Here is a 22390-nt window from a genome sequence, read left to right as displayed (position 1 = left end):
GAGGGAGATGTTGAAGTCACCCAGGACAAGAAGCCTGGGCGCCTCCAACATCAGCTCAGCAACCAGCTGTGTCAGCTCGTTAAGGGAGTCCGCTAATGCACGGGGTGGCCGGTACACTAACAGAATCCCTAGCCTTTAGGGTCAGGTAAATACACTCGATGTAGGTGGTCTGTCGGAGGTGGTTCCTGGTGAGGGACACGGTGTTCCTATGTACCAAGGCCACACCCCCCCCCCCGCCCACCTAACCTGCGCTGGTCCTTCACCGAGAACCCGGCAGGCAGGGCCTGAGCCCACACAGCATCCCCTTCAGGCCCCAGCCAGGTCTCGGTAATGCAAGCCAGGTCACACTTAGAGTCCTCCAGGAGATCATGGAGGATGTGGGTCTTGTTATTAATAGACCTGGCATTGCACAGGCGCAGCGACAGGGTTTGTGGCACGGCTGGAATGACCCTCAGGTCCTTCAGGTTGGGAGGGGGACAGGAAGGCGAGATAGGTATGACGCATCTATCCCGTCTTCCCCTGAAACGGAAGTCCCTTCTCCCACCGCCATACCTCCCCCTGCCCTGCACAACCTCAATTGGGGCTCCGCGCACCAAGGTGTTGTCCCCGGCCCAGGCATCCCCCGCATCCCTATCCCTCCCCCACCCTCCTATGGCTGTTAATGGAGCAGGGGCTAGCCACTGTAGGCATCCCCTGCTCCTAAGGCTATTCTAGCCTCCTGCACCCGCTGAGGCTGCGCAACTGCGCAGATGCGCAGCGGTGGAGTTCCCAAAGTCCGTAGGCGGCACTCCCGGGGGCGATGCGCAGCTGCGCACCTCGAAAGACCCCGGGAGGAGGCCGTCCGGCGAGGGCACAGTCCCAGCAGCAGCAGCGTCGGCGGCGTCGGTGGCACCTAGTGCGAGGAGGCAGAGGGGGGCGTGTCCGGGTGGGCCGGTTTCCCGGCTTTTGTACCCGCTGCTCTCACCAGCGGGCTCCACCCAGACTTCCCCCAGGTGTGTTAAAGGGCCCCCGCTCGCACCTGGCCGCCAAACGCCAAGGCCGGGGCGAGCCCAGAGTCTTAAAGGGTCCCTGGCCACGGAGTTCCCAAAGTCCGTAGGCGGCACTCCCGGGGGCGATGCGCAGCTGCGCACCTCAAAAGACCCCGGGAGGAGGCCGTCCGGCGAGGGCACAGTCCCAGCAGCAGCAGCGTCGGCGGCGTCGGTGGCACCTAGTGCGAGGAGGCAGAGGGGGGCGTGTCCGGGTGGGCCGGTTTCCCGGCTTTTGTACCCGCTGCTCTCACCAGCGGGCTCCACCCAGACTTCCCCCAGGTGTGTTGAAGGGCCCCCGCTCGCACCTGGCCGCCAAACGCCAAGGCCGGGGCGAGCCCAGAGTCTTAAAGGGTCCCTGGCCGCGGAGTTCCCAAAGTCCGTAGGCGGCACTCCCGGGGGCGATGCGCAGCTGCGCACCTCGAAAGACCCCGGGAGGAGGCCGTCCGGCGAGGGCACAGTCCCAGCAGCAGCAGCGTCGGCGGCGTCGGTGGCACCTAGTGCGAGGAGGCAGAGGGGGGCGTGTCCGGGTGGGCCGGTTTCCCGGCTTTTGTACCCGCTGCTCTCACCAGCGGGCTCCACCCAGACTTCCCCCAGGTGTGTTAAAGGGCCCCCGCTCGCACCTGGCCGCCAAACGCCAAGGCCGGGGCGAGCCCAGAGTCTTAAAGGGTCCCTGGCCACGGAGTTCCCAAAGTCCGTAGGCGGCACTCCCGGGGGCGATGCGCAGCTGCGCACCTCGAAAGACCCCGGGAGGAGGCCGTCCGGCGAGGGCACAGTCCCAGCAGCAGCAGCGTCGGCGGCGTCGGTGGCACCTAGTGCGAGGAGGCAGATGGTACCATTCATCCTGTATCTTGTTAATGGTCCAAAACACACTGCAGAAATAATCCAGTTTAAGACCAGTTTAACTGCCCCGTCTCAATGCTAGAAAATCTTTTTCTATCAGAGAACTCTAGTACCCTGAAAAACTACAACTTCCAGGATTCCCTAGAACTGAGCCAGGGCCGTTAAAGTGGTCTCAAACTGCATTATTTCTGCAGTGTGTTTTGGACCAATATGATGCTCATAGGTGTGATGATATCACTAAAATAACCACCATTAAAAAGAAAAAGAAAAAGAGCATATAGGAGATGAGGTAGCTTATGCAAGCTTGTTGTTGTGTTGTTTGCCTTCAAGCCATTTCCAATTTATGGCAATCCTAAGGCAAACCTATCACATAGTTTTCTTGGCAGAATTTCTTCAGAGGTGGTTTGTCATTGCTACATCCACCCAATTGTTCCTAATCCCTTTGCCCAACTCCATCCTTTGTCCAACTTCCCAGTTTGTTTGTTTTTATATATATAATATTGCCTTTTCACATTGGTTTGAGTGCTACAGGGGGAAATCTCACCCAACCCCACCCCCAAAGAAATTTTGCCAAGAAAAACCCATGACAGATTCTCCTTAGGGTCACCATAAATCAGAAATGAATTGAAGTCAAACAAGGAATAATTGATTGTAGATAATATTTAAAGGCTTCCATTTCCCCTGAAGGAGAAGGATGGAGCAAGGGCTAGGATCACAGGCACATTGGAGAAAAGGACTGGATTCCATGCTTTATATAGTGTCCTCCTGGTCAGTTTAGTATGAACTAAACTATTTACCACTTCTAAGCCAAACAGCTCACTCCTAGAGCCCAGTTACTGTCCTCTATCACTTATTCTAAGCCATGCGTTGAGTCTTGTGCAATGAAGTTTATATCAAATGTGTTTCTTTCCTTTCCACATCACATTCATGAGGCTACAGGGGGGAAATGGCAATATTTCAGCTCACTTACCTCTAGAAGAGAATTCAGACACCCAATAAGAGGATAGATTGGAATGAAGACACAAAAGCAAGTGTGAATTATAACAGCTATTTCATACCATTGAGTAAAAGCTACATCAGTAACAATGATACAGATCAAGGCTACCTGAAAGAGAAAATAAATAAATTACAAAAACAAACAAGAAGAACAACAACAAAAAACCAAACCAAAACACCCCTAAAATTTCTTTCTTAGAAAGCTACCTTAAATATCTGGGAACTTTATTTGTTTATATTGGTAAATGGAGAAATAATCCATTTCAGTTTATTAAGGTCAAAGCCTAAATTCAATCCAACTGGAATAAACTCAATGAATCAGTGGGAACTCAACAAGTCACTATTGAAGTTCCATTGATTCAGTGGGTCTGCTCTAACAACTCCTGATAGTTTGAAAAATTGGGTCAAATTTAGATGAACGCCTCTACACAGATTATGCATACAGAATCCATGAAGAAGAAATACAAATGTGAGCATAAAAGAAAGGGTGAATTATTGTGCCTGACTTGCACATAATCCACTTGCACAGTGGATTAATTTTGCAGATTTTTATTTGGTCTAATCTAACCTACCCTGTTTGTTAGTTCATTTATTAAGTTATTCATATCCCAAGCTATGTCCTAAGATGTCAGGGTGAGCAATAGCAGCAAAACAACATCAGACAGGTTAAAATAAATTAAATTAAGATAATTTAAAACAACAACTTAAAATAGGTTAAAATTATTTGAAATTTAGAACAGCATTTGTAATTCTACGCTGAAACAAAAATCCAACTTCAAGGCAATCTATCACCAAGATCCCCCCAGAACTGGGCTAAAAACAAGGTAACATTGGCACCAGCTGGACCTCAAAAGGGAACATTCCACAACAATAGCACCACAACATATAAGGATCCCTCTGTGTTTCTGTGTATTGCACACACACTACAGGGTGTATAGAGAGAAAAATGTTTTCAGGATTGAACCACAACCCAAATGCAGGGAAAAAAAATAATTGGCATAATCTTAAGAAACAAAAACAACCAAATTCCAGTAATAAAGAACAAAAAAATCACTACACTTTTACTTACTGCTGAAAAAATGAAAGACCAAAATTCTTTGGTGTTTTGTATGGTTTCGTAGGTAAAGGAAAGAATATAATGGAACAGAATTACTGAAGGTACGTAGCCAATAAAGCAAAAACCCTAGAGAGAGAGAGAGAGAAAATACATTTCTTATACAGAGGTCATGACCTCAACATTGTTAGCTCTTTTTCATCCCCTCTCCCTCCCTGTGCTTTCTGTAACATCTTGTGTATTTTTGAGAGATCTTGAAAGCTTATACACATTTTCTGTGCCCTTTTGGTTGGCCCTACATTTGATGTTTTTTTCCCTTAGGCCAGGACAACTACTTTTTATCTTTTACAGTTCTCTGAGTTATTCATAGCTTGCTCTGAGTGTCACAGACAAGCCCAGCATCAGCAGCTGTCCAAACACAGGCTGGTTCCCAACAGACTAGTGCTGAAAAGGGAAGGGTACCCAGAGAGCTACAGTGGCCGCCATTTCTCACTTAACAAGTGCAGATATAAAGATGTAACTGTAAATGCAATTATTCTTATCTTAAGAAGAAACGTATCCCAGGATACCACAATGAAAAAATGGTCAACATAATGTGATTTATTTTTGCAATTTGGGATTAAAACACCTTTTTAATGCACATCAACCACTGTATTAATGAAATGTTTGGTAAAGAGTCTGAACTGAAAAAAATAACTGAAACTGTGCAGCGTCTCTTCTAATCTCACCTAATAGTAAACGTATGTAGAGAGATCTTGTAGTACCTTTGAGAATAACTGAAAGAAATTGGCAGTATGAGCTTTCAAAGACTTAAGTCTATTTCCTCAGGTGCGTTTGGAAAAGTCTTCATTTTTGCATGTAAAATAAAGTAGGTGAAGCTTTTACATGAAGCTTTTGAAAGACAAAAGACACATTGAATAGTCCATGAGACCAGTGTTTCTTGCAGCACCTGCTCTTTTTTGAAACTGGAGGACAATCTGCAAGACTTGAGCTGCTACAACGTCTTCACCCACCTACTCTCCAACAGGGATGTGGTATTGAGGGGAGAAGTAACATATATACTCGATTATAAATCAACCTTATGTATAATTCGAGAACAGGTTTGGGGGCCAAAATTATGGATTTTGATATGAACTGTGGATAAGTCGACGGTAAAACTTAAGAGCATGTAACAAAGTTAAAGGATGAAGCAAAGGAAAACTGTGCTAAAGAACGTACAAAATTCTAGCAGGTATATGTTTGTGCTCATATTGAAGGCTGGATGGATGAGAGAATAGAGGGGGTCAGCGCTTTCCAGGATAGATTACACTCGTGCTTTTCACCAAAGCATGGTTCCTTTTTTATAAGAGTTAAAGTGCAGTACTTACATTGGTCTCTGGATAAGTCAACTCAGTTTTTTGGGGTCACTTTTTAAAATAAAATTTCTAGACTTATAAATGAGTATGTACAGCACTAGTGTGGGTAGTGCAGAAGGTTCTCACTGAGACTTATTTCTGCCTTTTGTATCACCTGACAAGCTTCTTGGAACATGATGACCACAATGGAGGCCCATGGAAAGGACAAGTGCCAAAAGAAAATCTGCAGGAGCCTGTGGCAAGAGAAAGGGAAGTGCAGGGAAGTGCTTCAGAAGTGTTTGGAAGAAACCTAGCTTGGAACTCTCCCAAATATTGGGCCAGGCTTGGTTAAAGAGTTCTACTAGGAACCCTTCTTTAACAAGCCTGCACTTTACTTAGAACTGGGAACTATACCCGAATGGAAACAATTCCATCTGTGTTTCTGCCTCTCTACTACATTCTGTGGGACCTCCTCGTGCAATATGAAATATAGGCACTTGGCATCTAAATCCCTAAATGGTGCCACCATTCCAAATATCAAAGCACCTCCATGGTTAAACATAAAAAGTTTTGTCACAGGGTCATTTCAGGCCATACATTTATAGTACAGTTGGCTTTCCTGGGCCACAGCTAACAAAATGAACTTCAACAGGGAGAAATGTAAAGTACTGCACTTAGGGTGAAAAAATGAAATGCACAGATACAGTATAGGATTATGGGGGACACCTGGCTTAAGGAGACAACATGTGAAAGGGATCTAGGAGTCCAAGTAGACCACAAGTTGAACATGAGTCAACAGTGCGATGCGGCAGCTAACAAGGCCAATGCGATTTTAGGCTGCATCAATAGAAGTATAGTGTCTAGATCAAGGGAAGTAATAGTGCCACTATATTCTGCTCTGGTCAGGCCCCACCTGGAATATTGTGTCCAGTTCTGGGCACCACAATTCAAAAATGCAAACTGCAGGAAAAGAGATTCCACCTCCACATTAGGAGGAACTTCCTGACAGTAAGGGCTGTTCGACAGTGGAACACACTCCCTCGGAGTGTAGTGGAGTCTCCCTCCTTGGAGGTCTTCAAACGGAGGCTGGATGGCCATCTGTCGGGGATGCTTTGATTTGGATTTCCTGCATGGCAGGGGGTTGGACTGGATGGCCCTTGTGGTCTCTTCCAACTCTATGATTCTATGATTCTGTGTGGGGGATCCATTCCGGACCCCCTGCAAAAACAGAGGCTCGCACTTATTTAAATCTCATAGGTTTGAATAGGGCACGGCCCAGGCGCGTGACATTAGAATTAACGGAGGTTGCCCCTCTGCACATAATTGAGGTCACAATCTGAGATCCGTGAGTTTGGAGGGGCGACTGTATTATGATTCCACTCTTACTACCATGACTCTATCCTGTGAAATCCTGGGATTGACAGTTGGCGGAGGGACCCTTAGAATCCTCATCCAGGAAGCTCCTCTGGAGCCTTTGACCAAACTATAATGCCACCCCACCCAGAATGTCATAGGACACAGTCATTGTAGTTGGTGGAATCACACTGTTATAACTAGGTAGTGTGAAAGGGCTCATGGACAGGGACAGGAAAAAAAAATGTACACTACAATATCAATAAACCACAACTATACACAAAAAGGTAACAATGGCCTGAAGCAGATGGGCCAAACAAAGTGGCTTCCAGCTGCTTCGGGGGAGTAGCATTTACATGACGCATGCCCCCCAAACAGCCAGAAATGGCATGGAGGCCACACAGAGGCTACAAGAGCTGGTCCAAAAAAGAAAGACAAAAATCTGCTTCTGCTGCCAATGTGTTTGGGACTGTGTGTGGTGGCAGCCCGCTTTGGGAGCGGGATGTCTGTTTACTGTGGCCCCAGTTCGATTGGATCTGGTACAGCCTATGGCTGCTCCTTCATGCCCCTAAAGCCCAAAGCAGAGGGGACAAATAAAATGGCTTCTGGATGCTTTGTGGATGTGGCATTCAGATGACACACGCCCTAAAGTGGCTGCAAGCCACACCGAGGCTGCTTAAGGAGGCCTGAGGCTGCCAGAAAACGGAGCACTGACAAGTTGCTTCTTCTGACAACCTGTTTGGGACCACAGCGACAGCCCACTTTGAGAGTGGGCCATACCAACACCACGGTCCCAGGGTGACCATGGCTGGAACGGCCTCTCTCAAACATTCTCTTTCACCCATAATCATAGATCTCCCATCTTTTGTAGATTCACAGAAGTCTGAATATTCGTTTTGGACATAATACACACACTCAAGGCTGAAATTAAGCATTAGTTTCTTAACTTGTGTTTTTACACCAAAAATCACTTGACAAACCCCACCACTTTGCTGAAGGCCTGTCTTCACCATGTGCTATGTAGTATATTCATTTGATCTGCCATAGCCTGGTTAATAACCAAGTGAGGCACAGTTCCTTAGGATAAAGGCAAACTTGAAAAATATACCATTCTTTTTATGATTTTGTCAATTTTTCAAAACATACTTCAGAAAATGTAGTGTGTGAAATGGCAGGCTGTGTCTTACCTTGCTATTGTTTTATACTTTTTCATCTCAGTTGGTTTCTGAGATTATGTGGGTTATATTATGTTGTTTAAAATTGGGCACAATAACGTGGAAGCCTCCAAATTGAAAAGTGGGTTATTCATGCCTCCCCATTAATAAAAATGGTATCCATCGTCATGCATTTATTTGCATGTGCTCTAGAAACAAAAAGCATTCATGTACATACTTGGATAACTAACTTCCACAGAACCTGAATTACAAAGAATGGAGATGAACTAAAAAGAATGACAACAGTAAAAACTCACACTAATACGTAAAACAATACATTCCCCAAAAGGCAAAAACAAGGACAAAATTATACTCATCCCTTCTAGAGAAAAGTATAAAAACTAGGGACAGTTGGAAGATCTAGATTTTTGCCACTTTTGTTAAGCCAATATAGAGAGCAAGAAACAAAAGTAAAACAAAAAACGTACCATAGCAAGAAACTCTATAGGAAAAAAATTAATATCATGATAAACAGCATACAAGATTCCCATCATTAGAAGAAGAAGAATATAGTATAAAGGAATGTCAACTATTGCGTGTCCACACCAGTAAGCAGATGGATAAAGGCCTGATATCTTAAGTTGAGTGTAGGCTTTGATCTGCAAATAATAACAATAACAACAACAATAACAATTAAACATGACGTCATGTATGAAAAATGAGAACTCGTCTAATGATAGCATTTTCAACACAGGGATAGGTTCAGCATATTCTTCTCCTAGTAGTAGCACTCCTTGAGAGCAGTTCTGCTGAAAACTGTAGAAAGAAAGAAAATGCTTTTCCCACCCTGGTTTCCTCCTCCTCTTGCTGTGGATATAATTTACCTACTCCATTTGCACAATTTTTCCTACCTTAAGTGAGAAAGAGTGCCCCTATACATTGAAATGTCTCATCAAAAATGGTTTACTACCTTTTGAATTTTTTTGCAAAAATCCTCCAAAATGTTTATTTTATTTATTTCAATGATTTATATCCCGCATTTCTCCCAAAACATTTGTTGGAAATAAATGTGGATAGTTTTGTGCTATGACTGCTTCCTGTGCACAAGAATGTTTTTGTGTCACAAATATTTTTGCAAAAAAAAGTTCAAGAATGCAAAAGCACCTTTAAAAATGCAAACCCCTCCCCCAAATCTCCTTATCTTCTCTGGTAATCCCATCATGCAGAAGGGAAAAATGGGAAATTTCTTGTTTCTTTGTGTGGGAATAAAATAAATAAAGATTCACATCCCCCTTTCTGCAGCTCCCAGCATAACCTCCCTTTCTTTTCTGGTGGGTCTTTTACAGTGAATCAGAAAGAGCTTGGCGGTGGCATGGGGAGGGGGGTATTTAGAAAAATCATTCCCTCTCCTATTCTGTGGGATTCCTCTGCTCTATCAGAAAACCTCTGCAGATGGAAGGAGCTACATTCTGAATTTAGCCCACAGTCTTGAGAGTGAAGTCACCCAAAATACTACGAGCACACAAATTATTGTATATACTCATTTATACGTCAATGCCATGTATAAGTTGAGGTCAGGTTTTGGAGCTAAAATGATGGCTTTTGATTCGATTGCATGTATAAATTGAGGGTAAAATTTAGGTGCATGTGACAAAGGATCTATAGGATGAAGCAAAGGAAAATGATGCCAAAGAACTTAACAAAATTCCAGCAGGAATAACTATTTGAACACTGGATAGATGAGAGAGCTGGGGGGGGGGGGGGGTGTCAGTGCCTTTCACCAAGGGATGGCTCCCTTTTTATAAGATTTAAAGTAGTCAACTCAGGTTTTTTGGGTCAATTTTTTGACTAAAATTTTAGACCTATACATGAGTATATATAGTAGCCCATATGGTGAAATAACATTATTCAAAAATATAACTTAATTTATAAATTAATAAATATAAATTTACATTCTATAAATAAAACATTCTATTAAGAAACATGAATAATTATTGATAAATACATAGCAACTTAAAGGGAAGGAACAGCAATATAGAGAGACAGCATGGCCAGTAGTTTGAGGATTGGACAACAACTCTGCAGACCAGGGTTTGAAGCCCTGCTCTGCCATAGAAATCCACTGAGTTACCTTGGGCAGGTCACACTCTCTTAGCTTCAGAGGAAAGCAAAGGCAAACCCTCTCTGAACAAATATTGCCAAGAAAACTCTTTGATAGGGTTGCCTCAAGTTCATCAAAAATGCAGAACAACTTGAAGGTACACAACAACAGCAGCAGCAATGCAACTATACATCAGGGAATAATTATTTCCAGCACTTCAAATATTGTGTGTGTGTGGAAATATAGGGACACATCCATTACAAAAAGTGAAAGTGGGGGCATTCCAATCACAAGTGGATGTGACCAAGTGCAGAGTCTAACTGACAGACAGTGGCAGCATCCATGCAACCCTGACACAAGCAGAAATTAAATCTCTGCACAAAGAGATGGCTCTAGATGCCAAAACACAGAGGTAATGCAAACGATATAAAGGAAAGCAGACTCAAAGAATATTCATATTGAGAGTATTATTTGTATTTCCCTTGATTTATATCATTTACCTTACATCTATGTTTGCATATCCATTGCCTTATATATATTGTCATATGTGGTATTTAAAAGACATTCATCCATTGTGTTACCCAGTGAACTGAGGAACAACAATAGATGACTAGCCAGACAATAATTTCATAGTAGAGTTCTTTTAAAAAACAACAATATGCAATGATTAATAACAACAAAGAATCTTTTCTCACACCACTGAGCAAATGCAGCCTCCAAGCTTCTTAATCAAAATGTATTACCATATTAAGTCCTTGAGCTAACAGAGTGTAGTCTACTACATATTTATACATATTTTACAGTTTTCAAAGATATCCTGAGTAATAGCACAGCTTTAGGATGACAGACTAAAACAACCCAAAATGGTTTGGGATTCAAATTGTTGATTTCAAATTAAATTAAAAACATGATTTGCAAAATTTAGAATAAATTTAAGCAATATCATATTATTTACACATTAATGATATGATAAAGAGTAAACACTGAAGGCAGACATTTTCATCATGGGTAACATGATGGCAAAATCAGAAACATTGTCAAATATTGTAATGGACTCACTCTCCATCTGCTTTGCTGCTGAAACCTTAAAAACTACTCCCTGGTTTGGTATTTGGGGCCCAAACAGCACTTGACAAGCAAATTTGGGTTCAGGTTTGTATCTGTGTGACTGATTTCTCTCAAATGATGGATGTCCAGGCAGAGATGTAAAGCAAAAGCAGTAACTAAAGGTTCATTGGAGGTTCACACCTTTTGTAAGGTGAAGTCAAAGGCTTTCAGCGCCGGCATCCATCGTTTTTTGTAACCCCCCAAAAACCACAGATGCTGGTGAAACATCAGGAACAAACTCTTCTAGAACATGGCCACATAGCCCGAAAAACCACAAAAAACTATGGATGCCGGCCATGAAAGCCTTTGACTTCACAACTTTTTAAGGTGTTTGTTTGTAAGGTGGCTCTATACTTTTTCAGTGTAACAACTTAAACTGCACTTTTCCTTTCCAGACTAGCTCTCTACCAGCTCCCAACTATCACAATCTACTACTTTCCCTATCTGTTCCATCTCTATCTTATTTCTCCCTTCTTGAGCTCTCTCTGCTCCATTCCCCTTAAAGATATACCTCAGTTAATGAAGCAGATATGTTCCTGGGCATTACTTCTTTGACACCAAATATGGTACCAGTGGCAAAAAAAACATGGAAAGAATGTCATAGGTTCCTGCACCACAAAAAATAACACTTCAACCATTTCCCACATATAGTACTTTTTATTCAAAACTAACAATATACATGTATGAAATGAAAAAGCCATCTCAGGTGAAACTTGCATAAATAAACACAAATATTTTCAACCTTTTAGAGATTCTTTCACCAGCTTCTAATTTACTTACATTTTGTTAGACAAATGTATATATCTATATGCCTTTTTTAATTACATGCATCCCCTACTTACTCACCGGGTTAAGGAATGGGGCACTGTCCAAAAGTGTAACTTGTTAAAAAGCAGCACCCATGCACACACAAATCCTCTTTTAACAATTTTACTGGGAGAACATGAGACTCATGAGGGAAGGGAGATCTTGCGTTCCTTTCTGTTCGTAGGAGGACTAATACAACCCTGTAAGTGATGCTGGAGCCCCAACTGCTCATCTCTATTTCCCTTATCTCTAGATTCCCATGGGCCACACTTCCAAGTTCCTTGAAGGTTTCCAGAAATTTGATTCTGCATTTTTAAAAGGTTTGCACAAGTGTCTCCCTGCAAAATTCTCACCCTACTTTAAATTGTATATATTTACAAATTAAGAACCTTTAAATAATGCACAAGAGAATCTTCTATCAGTCACAGATTCCACCTCCACTGCTGGTAGGCTAATCAGTTTACTTTCTCTTCCCTTCAAACAATAACATACTCCTCCTCCCCTCGTTAAGTTCTGTTCAGTTATACATAAGAATAGCTATCTTCTCAAAATTCCTCTTCCCTACTTTCTCAGCAATGTCCCTGAAGTAATTTGCACCAGACCCACCAGGGCCTAGCAATTTCAATAATAAGAATAAGTGTATGGAAAAAATATTTCTAAAGTTCTGTAGAGTATATTTCCTTACCAGTGAATAATTCACCAGAGCATAACATTCTTAAAATTAATGGGCACATTCTCTCCAAGTGAATACAGGGTTTTTATAAATGTGCAGCCACAGAGTTTTCCCTACACAAAAATCATTATTTAGTTTCTTTCCTCCCTCTCCCAAGACCAACTTTATAATCCAGATCACAAACTAAAGCGTATTCTTTCCAACCTCCTTTAACAAAAAACTCACTGGAACAGGGGGCAGACACTTTTTCTGTGCCTATCTGACTGATATTGTTTACCACTGAATTGGATAAGGTTGTTGTTATATGAAGCATTTCTCTTGACCAGGGTTGTCCTGCTTTCCTTTCCCCATCACATGGAACTTCAGCTTGAATTTTTCTTTGAGGTTCTCTCTCCTTTAATAGTTGTCAATCATTCTCTTTTGTTACCTGTACCTTTCCTTCTGTATCACTGGGGTGGGAGAGGAACTAATCAACAGCACTTGATGTATTTAGCATTGAGGTTTGTCAGAAGAACATACAACACACATGACATGTAGTATATGTTGCTGTGTATCTTCAAGTCATTTCCATCTTATGGTGACTCTAAGGGAATCCTATCAAGGGGTTTTCTTGGCAAGATTTGTTCAGAGAGTTTGCCATTGCTTGCCTCTGAGACTGAGAGTGTGTCACTTGTCCAGGGTCAACCAGTGTGTTTCCATGGCTGAATAGGGATTTTAACCTTGATCACCAGAGTCATAAGTCAAAGCTCAAACCACAACACCACACTGGCTCTCATGCAGCATATAAAGGTACACAAATGAAACATTAACTTCTATATTGTTATAGGTTTCTAATTGGATCCATAGTACTGAGCAGGCTGCCTTTGCCAATATCAACTTGCCTTAAAAGAGAGCAGATAAAATATCAGCAGTATATTCAGCAAGTACCATCAACACATTTTGAGTGCACAGTGTCAATTCTCAGTTTTCAAAGTATCAATCTTTGCCCCGGAACAGATAGACAGCAAGGAGTGGTCTCTGGCTGTGATCATCACGATCAGCTTGGGACTGTGGCAATTGTATGACCTGTTCTCAAAGCGGGCCACCACCGGAGTCCCAAATGGGCTGCCGTGGGGGTATGCGTCATCTGAACGCAGCCAGAAGCCATTTCTTTTGAGCCATCTGTTTTGGACAATATAACAATTTGGTCCCGAATTGCTATTGTAGGCCTAAAACCAACCTCATCAAAATGCCATTTTCTCAATGGATATACTCTGACTGAGACTATGAATTAGCTGTAGCCCTAAGTGTATGATCTCAGACAAGAAGGCAACAAGGTGATCAGTAGACAACTATAAAAACTCATGATTTTCCATCTGATCATGTGAAACATGATTGGCCAAATGAAACACTGTATTGGTCAATATATGGGATATGGTGTGCTTTTTAAAAAAAAAAAACTGGTTTAATACATAAATTTACCCTGTGGTTTTCTGCATTCTCCATGGCAAAATATGATGGCATCCCAGTTATGGTGACTCCTAAAGTTACGCCTTGAACAATCAGAATGGTCACAAAACCTTGATCAGCTATTTTCTGCAAAATAACAAGATTGTGATATTAGAGAATTACAGAAAAAGATCATAGTGAAATGTGGTTCCATGTTCATAAGCATTGGTGTGTAACCAGTGGCTTGATAATCTTGTTTTTGTTGTCAGCCTAAGTCCACAAAACAAGGTAATAAATGTTTTTGTGGATTACAAATTGTTCAGTCCTATAATGCATGAAAATCTAGCTTGACCTGATGTTTGTACATTTACAGTGGTACCCCGGGATACGAATGCGCCGCCTTACGAAATTTCCGGGTTACGAAAAAAATCCATTTAAAAACATTTTTCCGGGTTACGAAGGTTATTTCGGGTTACGAAAAAAAATTTGGTGCTTTTCGGCGCGATTTCACACGGAATCGCGGCTTTCGCTATTAGCGCCTAAGGGCATTTCGGCTAGCGAAAGTTTCCGGGTTACGAAAGCGGCGGCGGAACGAATTAATTTCGTAACCCGGGGTACCACTGTATATGCTTGACTTGTATGTACACACAGCAAAACAATCTACAGAATATCTCCCCCACACACATCACTTCATTTTACAGTATCAGCCTTTAGAATGTGTATTTACTTACTTCAAAAAAAGAGCTTCTCCATACACTGATGCTTTCTGTTACATTTAAACTGTGCAGATACAGGTTGCTAATAATATTTATCATAACAGGTACAGAATGTATCATGGTGCGGTTAAAAGCAGCTGTAAAGATGTAGTTCTGAAAAAACAATAGACATTTAACATATTAGCTATAAATCTCAGCACCCTTTTCCTATTAGCACTTTCCTACTAGCCTAAATAGAAAAATACTTAAACCAAGGCCAGCAAATGATGGTTACACACCAGAGAAAGCATTCCATGAAACTCTGATCTTGCCTTTGAAAATACTGAATACTGCTTCTAATATAGGTCTCCGCACAGAATTTCAACCCCCTCCCACAGAACTCATTCCTTGCTCTGGCTCAGAAGGATCAGACATTTATTGACTGATTGGTTTGATTTGATTTACCAGTATATCTCATTCTCCCAAAATGGGACTTAAAGCTGGGTTTTTTTTAAAAAAACAAAACAATTGTCACTCCAGATGTAATATAAAATGATCATTTAAATTATTACCCATTCACAGGACCAGCAGTTAAATATAATCTATTTTTCTCCTCACCATGTGCACATGAGACACATTTAATGCTCCATTATGGGGGGCAACCGACACATAATCACTTCCACTGAATATTTCTGTCAGGATATTCTGGCTCCTAAGACCACTGATAATGTCATCAATGCCTGGGATAAGACCAAAAAAAAAAAAAAAAAAAAAAAAGCAAGTTGACAGATTCATGTATTGATTCAAAGACTCTTCTCTAATATATGATTTGAGTATCTGCAGATCTTTCACTTCTACCACCCAAGTCAAAGACAGCTCTAGATATGTATTCTTACTATAGATATGCATTTGCTCTTGGCATTACACCAACATGAGGTTTGTGGTCATTGGAAGCCACAGTACATTATGCATATTTGTGTACATATCAAATTATGATGTTGTGTATTCATTGTAATTACATAGCAATATTAGGTGTTCACATTTTGTTCATTTACTTAGAAATCAAACTATGAACACTGAACACAAATCAGAAGGCTACATACTAATAGGCTGGCTGGATTTATTACATAATCATGTTCTCTGATTCAGTTTGTGATTGATCAAAATGAAAATACAAATTTGTTTACAGTTGCAAAGTTCCTTACATCAACGGTGAGCCATTTATTCCATGTGGTATTGGAATGATGCACCTCTCCAGATACTGTTGGAGTGAAACTCCCAGTATTATACACTATTGACTATTCAAGCTTTGTCATGCTAGCTACTGTGAGTTGCAGTTCAACAACATCTGGAGGTTACATGATTCCCATCCTTGATTACACAGTCAGCCCACCATATCCATGGATTCCTTATCCACAGATTTAACTAACCATGGCTCCACACACACACACACACACACACACACACCAAAAAGCAAACCTTGATTTTGCTATTTTATATCAGGGACACCACTTTACTATGCCATTTTATTTAACAGGACTTGAGCATCCATGGATTTTGGTATCCATGGAGGGTCCTGGAACCAAACCCTAGCAGATACCAAGCGCCCACTGTACTGATGATTCTTAAACCTAGGGCCCTTTCACACTGTTCACTTATAGCACTATGATTCCACTTTAACTGCCACAGTTCCAATCCTTTGGAACCCTTGGTCCAGTGCCTCTGACCAAACTACACAGCCCCTCTAGGGATTCCACAGGATGCAACCATGGCAGTTAAAGTGGAATCGTAGTGTTATCACTGTGTAGAAAGAAAGAGCCTGTGGATAAACTGTGAGTATGCTTTCCATTTCTTTCCACTGTACTTCAGATGGTTAAAAGATGAAAATGCCAAAAGGTGCAATACATTACAGTAGATAATTTGAAATTTAATTCTGCTATTTTTTCACTTCTTACCAGTGACATTTTGAACAAGGAGACTGGTTTTGTACTTATGATGAGTTTCATTTGGTTTAAGGAAGTACAGGTCTGGAGAGAGTTTGAGAGGGACCATGGCATGTTTGAAGTAGTGTTGATACATATAAAAAATAAAAATCTCAACACCCAGAAATATTGTAAAAAGCATGAATCTGAAAAGGAAAGAAGTATTTTTAATATTTTCCTTTCTAGAAACTGCACATTCTATAATAAATGTACCAAATACAAATGCAAATTAAGGCTACAGCAGACAACTGTGGCCTTCCAGGTATTTTTGGACTGCAACTCCCATAATCCTTAACTCTGGATTAATTTGGCTAGCACTTATGGGAGTTGCAGTTCAGTAACATCTGGAGGGCCAAAAGGTGCCCTTTAAAAAAAGACAACTCTTGTATTAAGTGATCTTGAGTATATTCTCTTGCATTAAAACAAAGGAAGGACCTAATCAGGATAAGCTCCACCTGCTTCATCAATCTTTGTAAGAATCAGCCTATATATGCCTGCAGTCCATCTTCTACACATCCTTGCTTTAGAAGGAATTAAAGAATAATTTGAATCATCCATGATTCCACAGTATACACCTGTAAGCAGATGCACTGTGACAGCAAATCCATGTGCTTTTACAATGCAACTAGTAAAATATTTATTTAGACCACTTGTTCCCAACCACTTATCCTCCAGATGATTTGAATTTCAGCTCTCATAACTTCTGACTGTTGGCCAAATTGTCTGGGGCTTCTGGGAACTGAAGTCCAAATAAAATGGAGGAACAAAGGCTGGGGACCACTGATTTAGACTATTGGGAAGACATGGCTGCTACATCAATGACAAACCCACTACCATGATAAAAGAAATCTGTATGTGATATGAAAGAGTTGCTACACTATTCCATACAGAGGGAGGGGCTAGTATTCTGTGGAGGCTGGCATAGCTATGGAGAGAGTTACAAACCTACGCAGAAGATGAGCATTGTACAGTACGTTGGATAGGGAGTGTTAATGACAGGTTGGTCAGTGCTAATCTTCTCAAATAAGAGGTGCCAGTCCCTCTATAACACTGTAATAGAGATGGTGATACATCAGGTTTAATGGGAGCAAGTCCTTATTCTTTTTCAATCTTTTTTACAGGATGAGGTTGTTAAAATATGAGGCAAAAATCTGTGTTCTATTCTGACATAAGAGAATTTCTGCCAAATGTAGAGTTAGCTTCACCCAAGTTTTCATTAATAATATCTTCCCAACACACATATACAAACTGTTCCTTTTAACAGGGTCACTACACTTGTCAGCACTTCACTATGTATGGAGACTGCAATACACCACACTTTCACTGCAATCTCTTTCAAAGATAGTCAGGATGTGATTTATTATTTATTTACAGGACTTATATCCTGCCTTTCTTCCACATTGGGATTCAAGGCGGGTTACAATATAACCCGCCTTGAATGTGATAAATTGCTGAAAGATACATCTCAGATTGTTTGGGGTTGGGGAATAATGTAATGTATTACAGTTGCATGAAATAATTTATAGATTTAATATACTGATATCTAATAACACACATATGATAAAATCTGAAGCAATATGAGGTCATCAGACCACATTTAGATCACCCAATCTCAAGACACATCTGTAACACTTAAAATTCTGATCAAATCACACACAAAAACAGAGATACTGTACTTACATTTCAGTCATTGATTTAGTATCGCGTTTGAAGTTAAGAAAATGAACCTTTGCCATAGTGATTGCTTGCTTTTTCCAAAGTGCCTTATTGCTCAGCGCACAAGCTTTTGTCTCAGACAGCATCAGCAGGCTTTGCTCTAACTCATCAACAGATTTTGCATCTGTTTCCTCTTCAGCTTGCTCAGGATTAAAAATACCAAAATCTGGGAATGTGAGCTGGCAGTTACATATATGTCCTCACATAACAGATTCTTGCTCTATAAATCTTGGTTTAGAGTTTATTAAATAACCATTAACATACTAACTCTACACATGTATCTACTCAGAAGCACAGAACTTAAATGAAGTCTACCAGAGTACTGTATAGTTAGAAATACAAGTGTCATTACTATAGAGAAGGCAGAAAATTGGCACAGCTAATTAGAATGGGTAATACAAACTGAGAAAAACAAGCTCAGGACTCCCCCCACCCTACCAAGAATTTATATAAATTTATATATAACCTTACATGAGTACCTTTCACTGAGTTTACTGGGATTTGTGATTAGGACTGCAGTCTTAATGACTTCCGTTCTAAATACTTCCTAAGAATGTGGTCTTCTATAATATTCCCAAATGACAAGTATTATTTTATAACTTAAAACACAATGAAATATGATTAAATTTCATTCTTTCATTGTGATTATCATATAAAATCCATTACAGAATTCTCACCTGCTTTTTCAGTTTCAGCTTCAACTTCCAGTTTGAGAAACACATCCTCCAAAGTTGTCATGGAAACACCATAAGAAACAACACCCAAATGGGAATGAATGTCTAGATCAGCAAACAGTGCTAGCAGAAGAAACAGAAGTAATAGTAATAAAATTGTAATAATAAAATTAGTAATAACAAAACAACAGCTGCTTTATCAACAGCAGTAGTTGCTGATGTAAAAGTACTGCATGGAAATACCAATACACTGCTTTGAAATATTATCTTATTTCTTTAAGCCACTTAGTTTAAATAAGATTATTTGCATTAGAACCATTTTAAGAATAACCATTGCGTTTGTTACGGCATAGCTGAAATTGTCCCTCTTGGAGGTTTTTCCCCCCAGTTTTGTCTTTCTTTGGTTTCACCCCTTCCCTCATCTACTTCCCACTTTTGAATAGAAAATTGAGGTCTACCTGAAAACTTGTCCATGTCTTTAAAAGGTAAAGCAAATACAAGTTGTTCTTCATTTTGTTTTAACAAGCTGGCTTCAGGAATATGTTGTCTGATCAAAGATGCTGTACCTTCTGTGTTACAATACCTGTCTATCTGCATACTAAGGAAAGACATACATATAATCCATATTGTAAATATTATTGTTTATAAGGTGACCATTAATTTTAGAAATTAAATTAAAAAGAATAACATTCCATCAAGAAGTTTAAAGAGAAATCTTCATTTAATTCAACTGAAGAAGAAAATTCTTCAGAAGAAAGTACAGATTCAACAAAATCTCTAAGCTTCTTCAGCAGAAGAGCCATTATAACCTTATACCAAAATTTTTCACAAAATAGGTTCTACAGTGTAACAGTTTAAAAAGTTTTAAAAAGGAGAAAATGGCACTTTAAAGTTTAAGCCATTCAATAATATCAGGAAGTACTGACTAGTAATATTTTATTTATAACAAACTGCAGGGGCCCAAACTTGATTAATTATATCAACCCCATTTCAAGATTCATGGGAAATTTTCTTATTTCAGCAGGCTCATATGAAATGTCCAATATCCAACACAGTTTCATGCAATCTGAGAAATTACATTTGAGACTTACTATAGACTCATTTATAAAAGAAAGCATGGTCTATGTTACCATTTGCCAGAACTCTTGGGCTATGGTGCCTATGATGCCCTTTCCAGGATGGAAAAAGAACCTACCATTTGTAGGTTCTTTTTGCACCAGGTTGGGGGTGTGACATGCGGTTGCTGCGTCCCCAACCCAGTGCTTCCAGGGGCGGCATACAGCCGCTCCTTATGGGCTGTCTGTACAAAATGTTTTATTTTTCATGCTACAAGTACTAACCAGCTCATCCAATACTTGATGTCTGGGCTGTCACCCAATGACATTATGTGACACTTTTACAGTAATTATCACTGACTGAACTTTTTCAGTTTCATTTCCCTCTGAAATAACTCATTACAATCTCCACTCACCCAAGGTGAGAAAATAGAAATTTGCCACTTAAGGTAACACTGAATTCATGTGATGAAGTGAATAGCATCCACAAAAACTTTTTCTGTAAATCTGTCATGCTTTAAGATGTCATAAAACTCTATTTTTACAATCCTTATGATTTCTTTGTTAAATGAAGGGTTAACTCAGTGAAATCTTATTAAAAACATCCCAAGGACTGGGGACATTATTGAAACAGCCTGGAGATGACTAAAAAATACCTCAAGCGGTAGCCAATTCCCCATTTTGTTTTAAGGAAGAGAGAGGAGCCAAGACATTTCAGCATCCCCTGGGAAATCACAGCTTTTCGATCTAGAAACAAGAGCAGATAAGAAGGGACCATAAGAAACAAGAGAACACAAAGATGGTTATACTATCAAATTGTCTAATTCATGGTAGCTGTGACTGCAATGCATTTAACCCACAGGCACCTAAATAAAATTACCTGCGATGATGTCTGCTTCATCCATGAAATGGGTACTGAACACTGTCACTCGATTATCTTTTCTGTTTTTCAGTAGGTTCCAAACTGTTTGTCGAGAGCATGGGTCCATGCCAGCTGTTGGTTCATCCAAGAGTAATACCTAAATATTGGCATGAAAAAGGAAACATACCACTCTATGTATCCTTTTTAAAATTTCTCCTTGGCTATGAGATCATTAGAAGTGCAAACCTAGCCACCTAAGGAGCCTCAAGTTAGGTAACCCTGCCTTACATAAATAAGCAGTTGCTAATATGGTTTTGATAAACAATGGTGTAGACCAACAACGTTAGCATATATCAACAGTATTATAATGATTCTAATAAAGTAACATGGGTGGCAGAATATAGATGGTCAACTCTTAAATGCAGCTTCCAACCATAATAAGTAGAAAAATACTACATGTTAACACATCTAAAATATTAAATCAGGACGATAAGGATCTTGGCCATGGAGTTTCTGCTTGTCTGTCTCAATGTATCTATACAGTTCTCTGGCATATTTAGTGAACAGAGAAGAACAAAAACCATCATACATGCTATCAGTTCTGAACAGGAAGGGACTACCCTGGTTAACTCTGGAACAATGAATATTTTCACCTTAAAAACTAGAATTTAATTTAAAAGGTAAGTATGAATAAGAATAATAAATACATAAGGGATCTCATTTTACAAATCCTCTACTGCAATATAAATACATGCTTATATTACAGTCCGCCCTCGCTTTATGCTGGATCCGTTCCGGATCCACCCCAGTCTAAAGCAAAATGTGCATATGCTCAAGCGCAATTGGATAGAATGGGGCTTGGGCTTGCAGCATGTGCCATTATTTTTATTGCCAAGTGGCTTCAGCATAAGCTAAAAGGTGCCTATAACGAGCCCGTGTATAGCGCAGGCTCATTGTATAAGTAGAAACATATTTCTTGTATAAAAATCCCCAAAATTGTACTATTCTATCATTCTGCCCTTACAGTACTTACCTTTGGATCCCCAAGAACTGCAAATCCAACTGACAGTTTTCGTTTCTGTCCTCCACTAAGTTTTTTGGCCTGGTTATTTTTAATAAGTTGCATGTCCAAGTCGAGCAAAACCTTTTGGACCTAATAAAACAGGAGCAAAAGTATTCAATGGTAATTAAAGCAACAAATAATGCAAAATTACAAAAAAGTAAATAGGAGTGCAATAAATTACATGCACTACCTAGAATGTTCTCCTCCCCCCAACACACAATTGTTGTTTTGCCCCCAATTTTTAAAGAACATTTGGAAGATTTATGGTGAGATCATTGAAAAGATGTTATGTCATTGGTGGAAATATCTCCCCCTCCCGTAGCACATGCCCATCAAAGAAAATATGCCCTATGATAGAAAAGAAGGCAAAAAAAGAGGGAAGAGGACAAGGAGGAGAGATAAAGAGATCAGCATACACACACCTGCAATTTGTTTCAACTAAATTATTTTAAGTACATAAGTTTCCAG

General features: G+C 40.3%; 1 protein-coding gene across 1 annotated transcript in view; it reads right to left on the bottom strand.

Annotated features, from left to right (window-relative positions):
- The window catches only part of LOC149322367 (cholesterol transporter ABCA5-like), a 70950-nt gene that overhangs the window by 17920 nt on the left and 30640 nt on the right, over window positions 1–22390 (bottom strand). Inside the window, exons 14-26 of the mRNA XM_089540434.1 lie at window positions 21893–22012; window positions 20878–21016; window positions 20654–20744; window positions 19401–19540; window positions 18946–19065; window positions 18233–18434; window positions 16526–16698; window positions 15189–15310; window positions 14607–14744; window positions 13909–14022; window positions 8248–8418; window positions 3934–4047; window positions 2839–2973 (exon numbers count right to left, since the gene is read on the bottom strand). Coding sequence (XP_089396560.1) covers window positions 2839–2973; window positions 3934–4047; window positions 8248–8418; window positions 13909–14022; window positions 14607–14744; window positions 15189–15310; window positions 16526–16698; window positions 18233–18434; window positions 18946–19065; window positions 19401–19540; window positions 20654–20744; window positions 20878–21016; window positions 21893–22012 — 1779 coding nt within the window. The remainder of the gene's footprint in view (window positions 1–2838; window positions 2974–3933; window positions 4048–8247; window positions 8419–13908; window positions 14023–14606; window positions 14745–15188; window positions 15311–16525; window positions 16699–18232; window positions 18435–18945; window positions 19066–19400; window positions 19541–20653; window positions 20745–20877; window positions 21017–21892; window positions 22013–22390) is intronic.

The sequence above is a fragment of the Sceloporus occidentalis genome, unplaced genomic scaffold (genome assembly GCF_023333645.1).
Source record: "Sceloporus occidentalis isolate IW3139 unplaced genomic scaffold, rSceOcc1.0.p SCAF_1, whole genome shotgun sequence".
NCBI lineage: Eukaryota > Metazoa > Chordata > Lepidosauria > Squamata > Phrynosomatidae > Sceloporus > Sceloporus occidentalis.
This window is presented reverse-complemented; position numbering and strand designations above follow the sequence as displayed.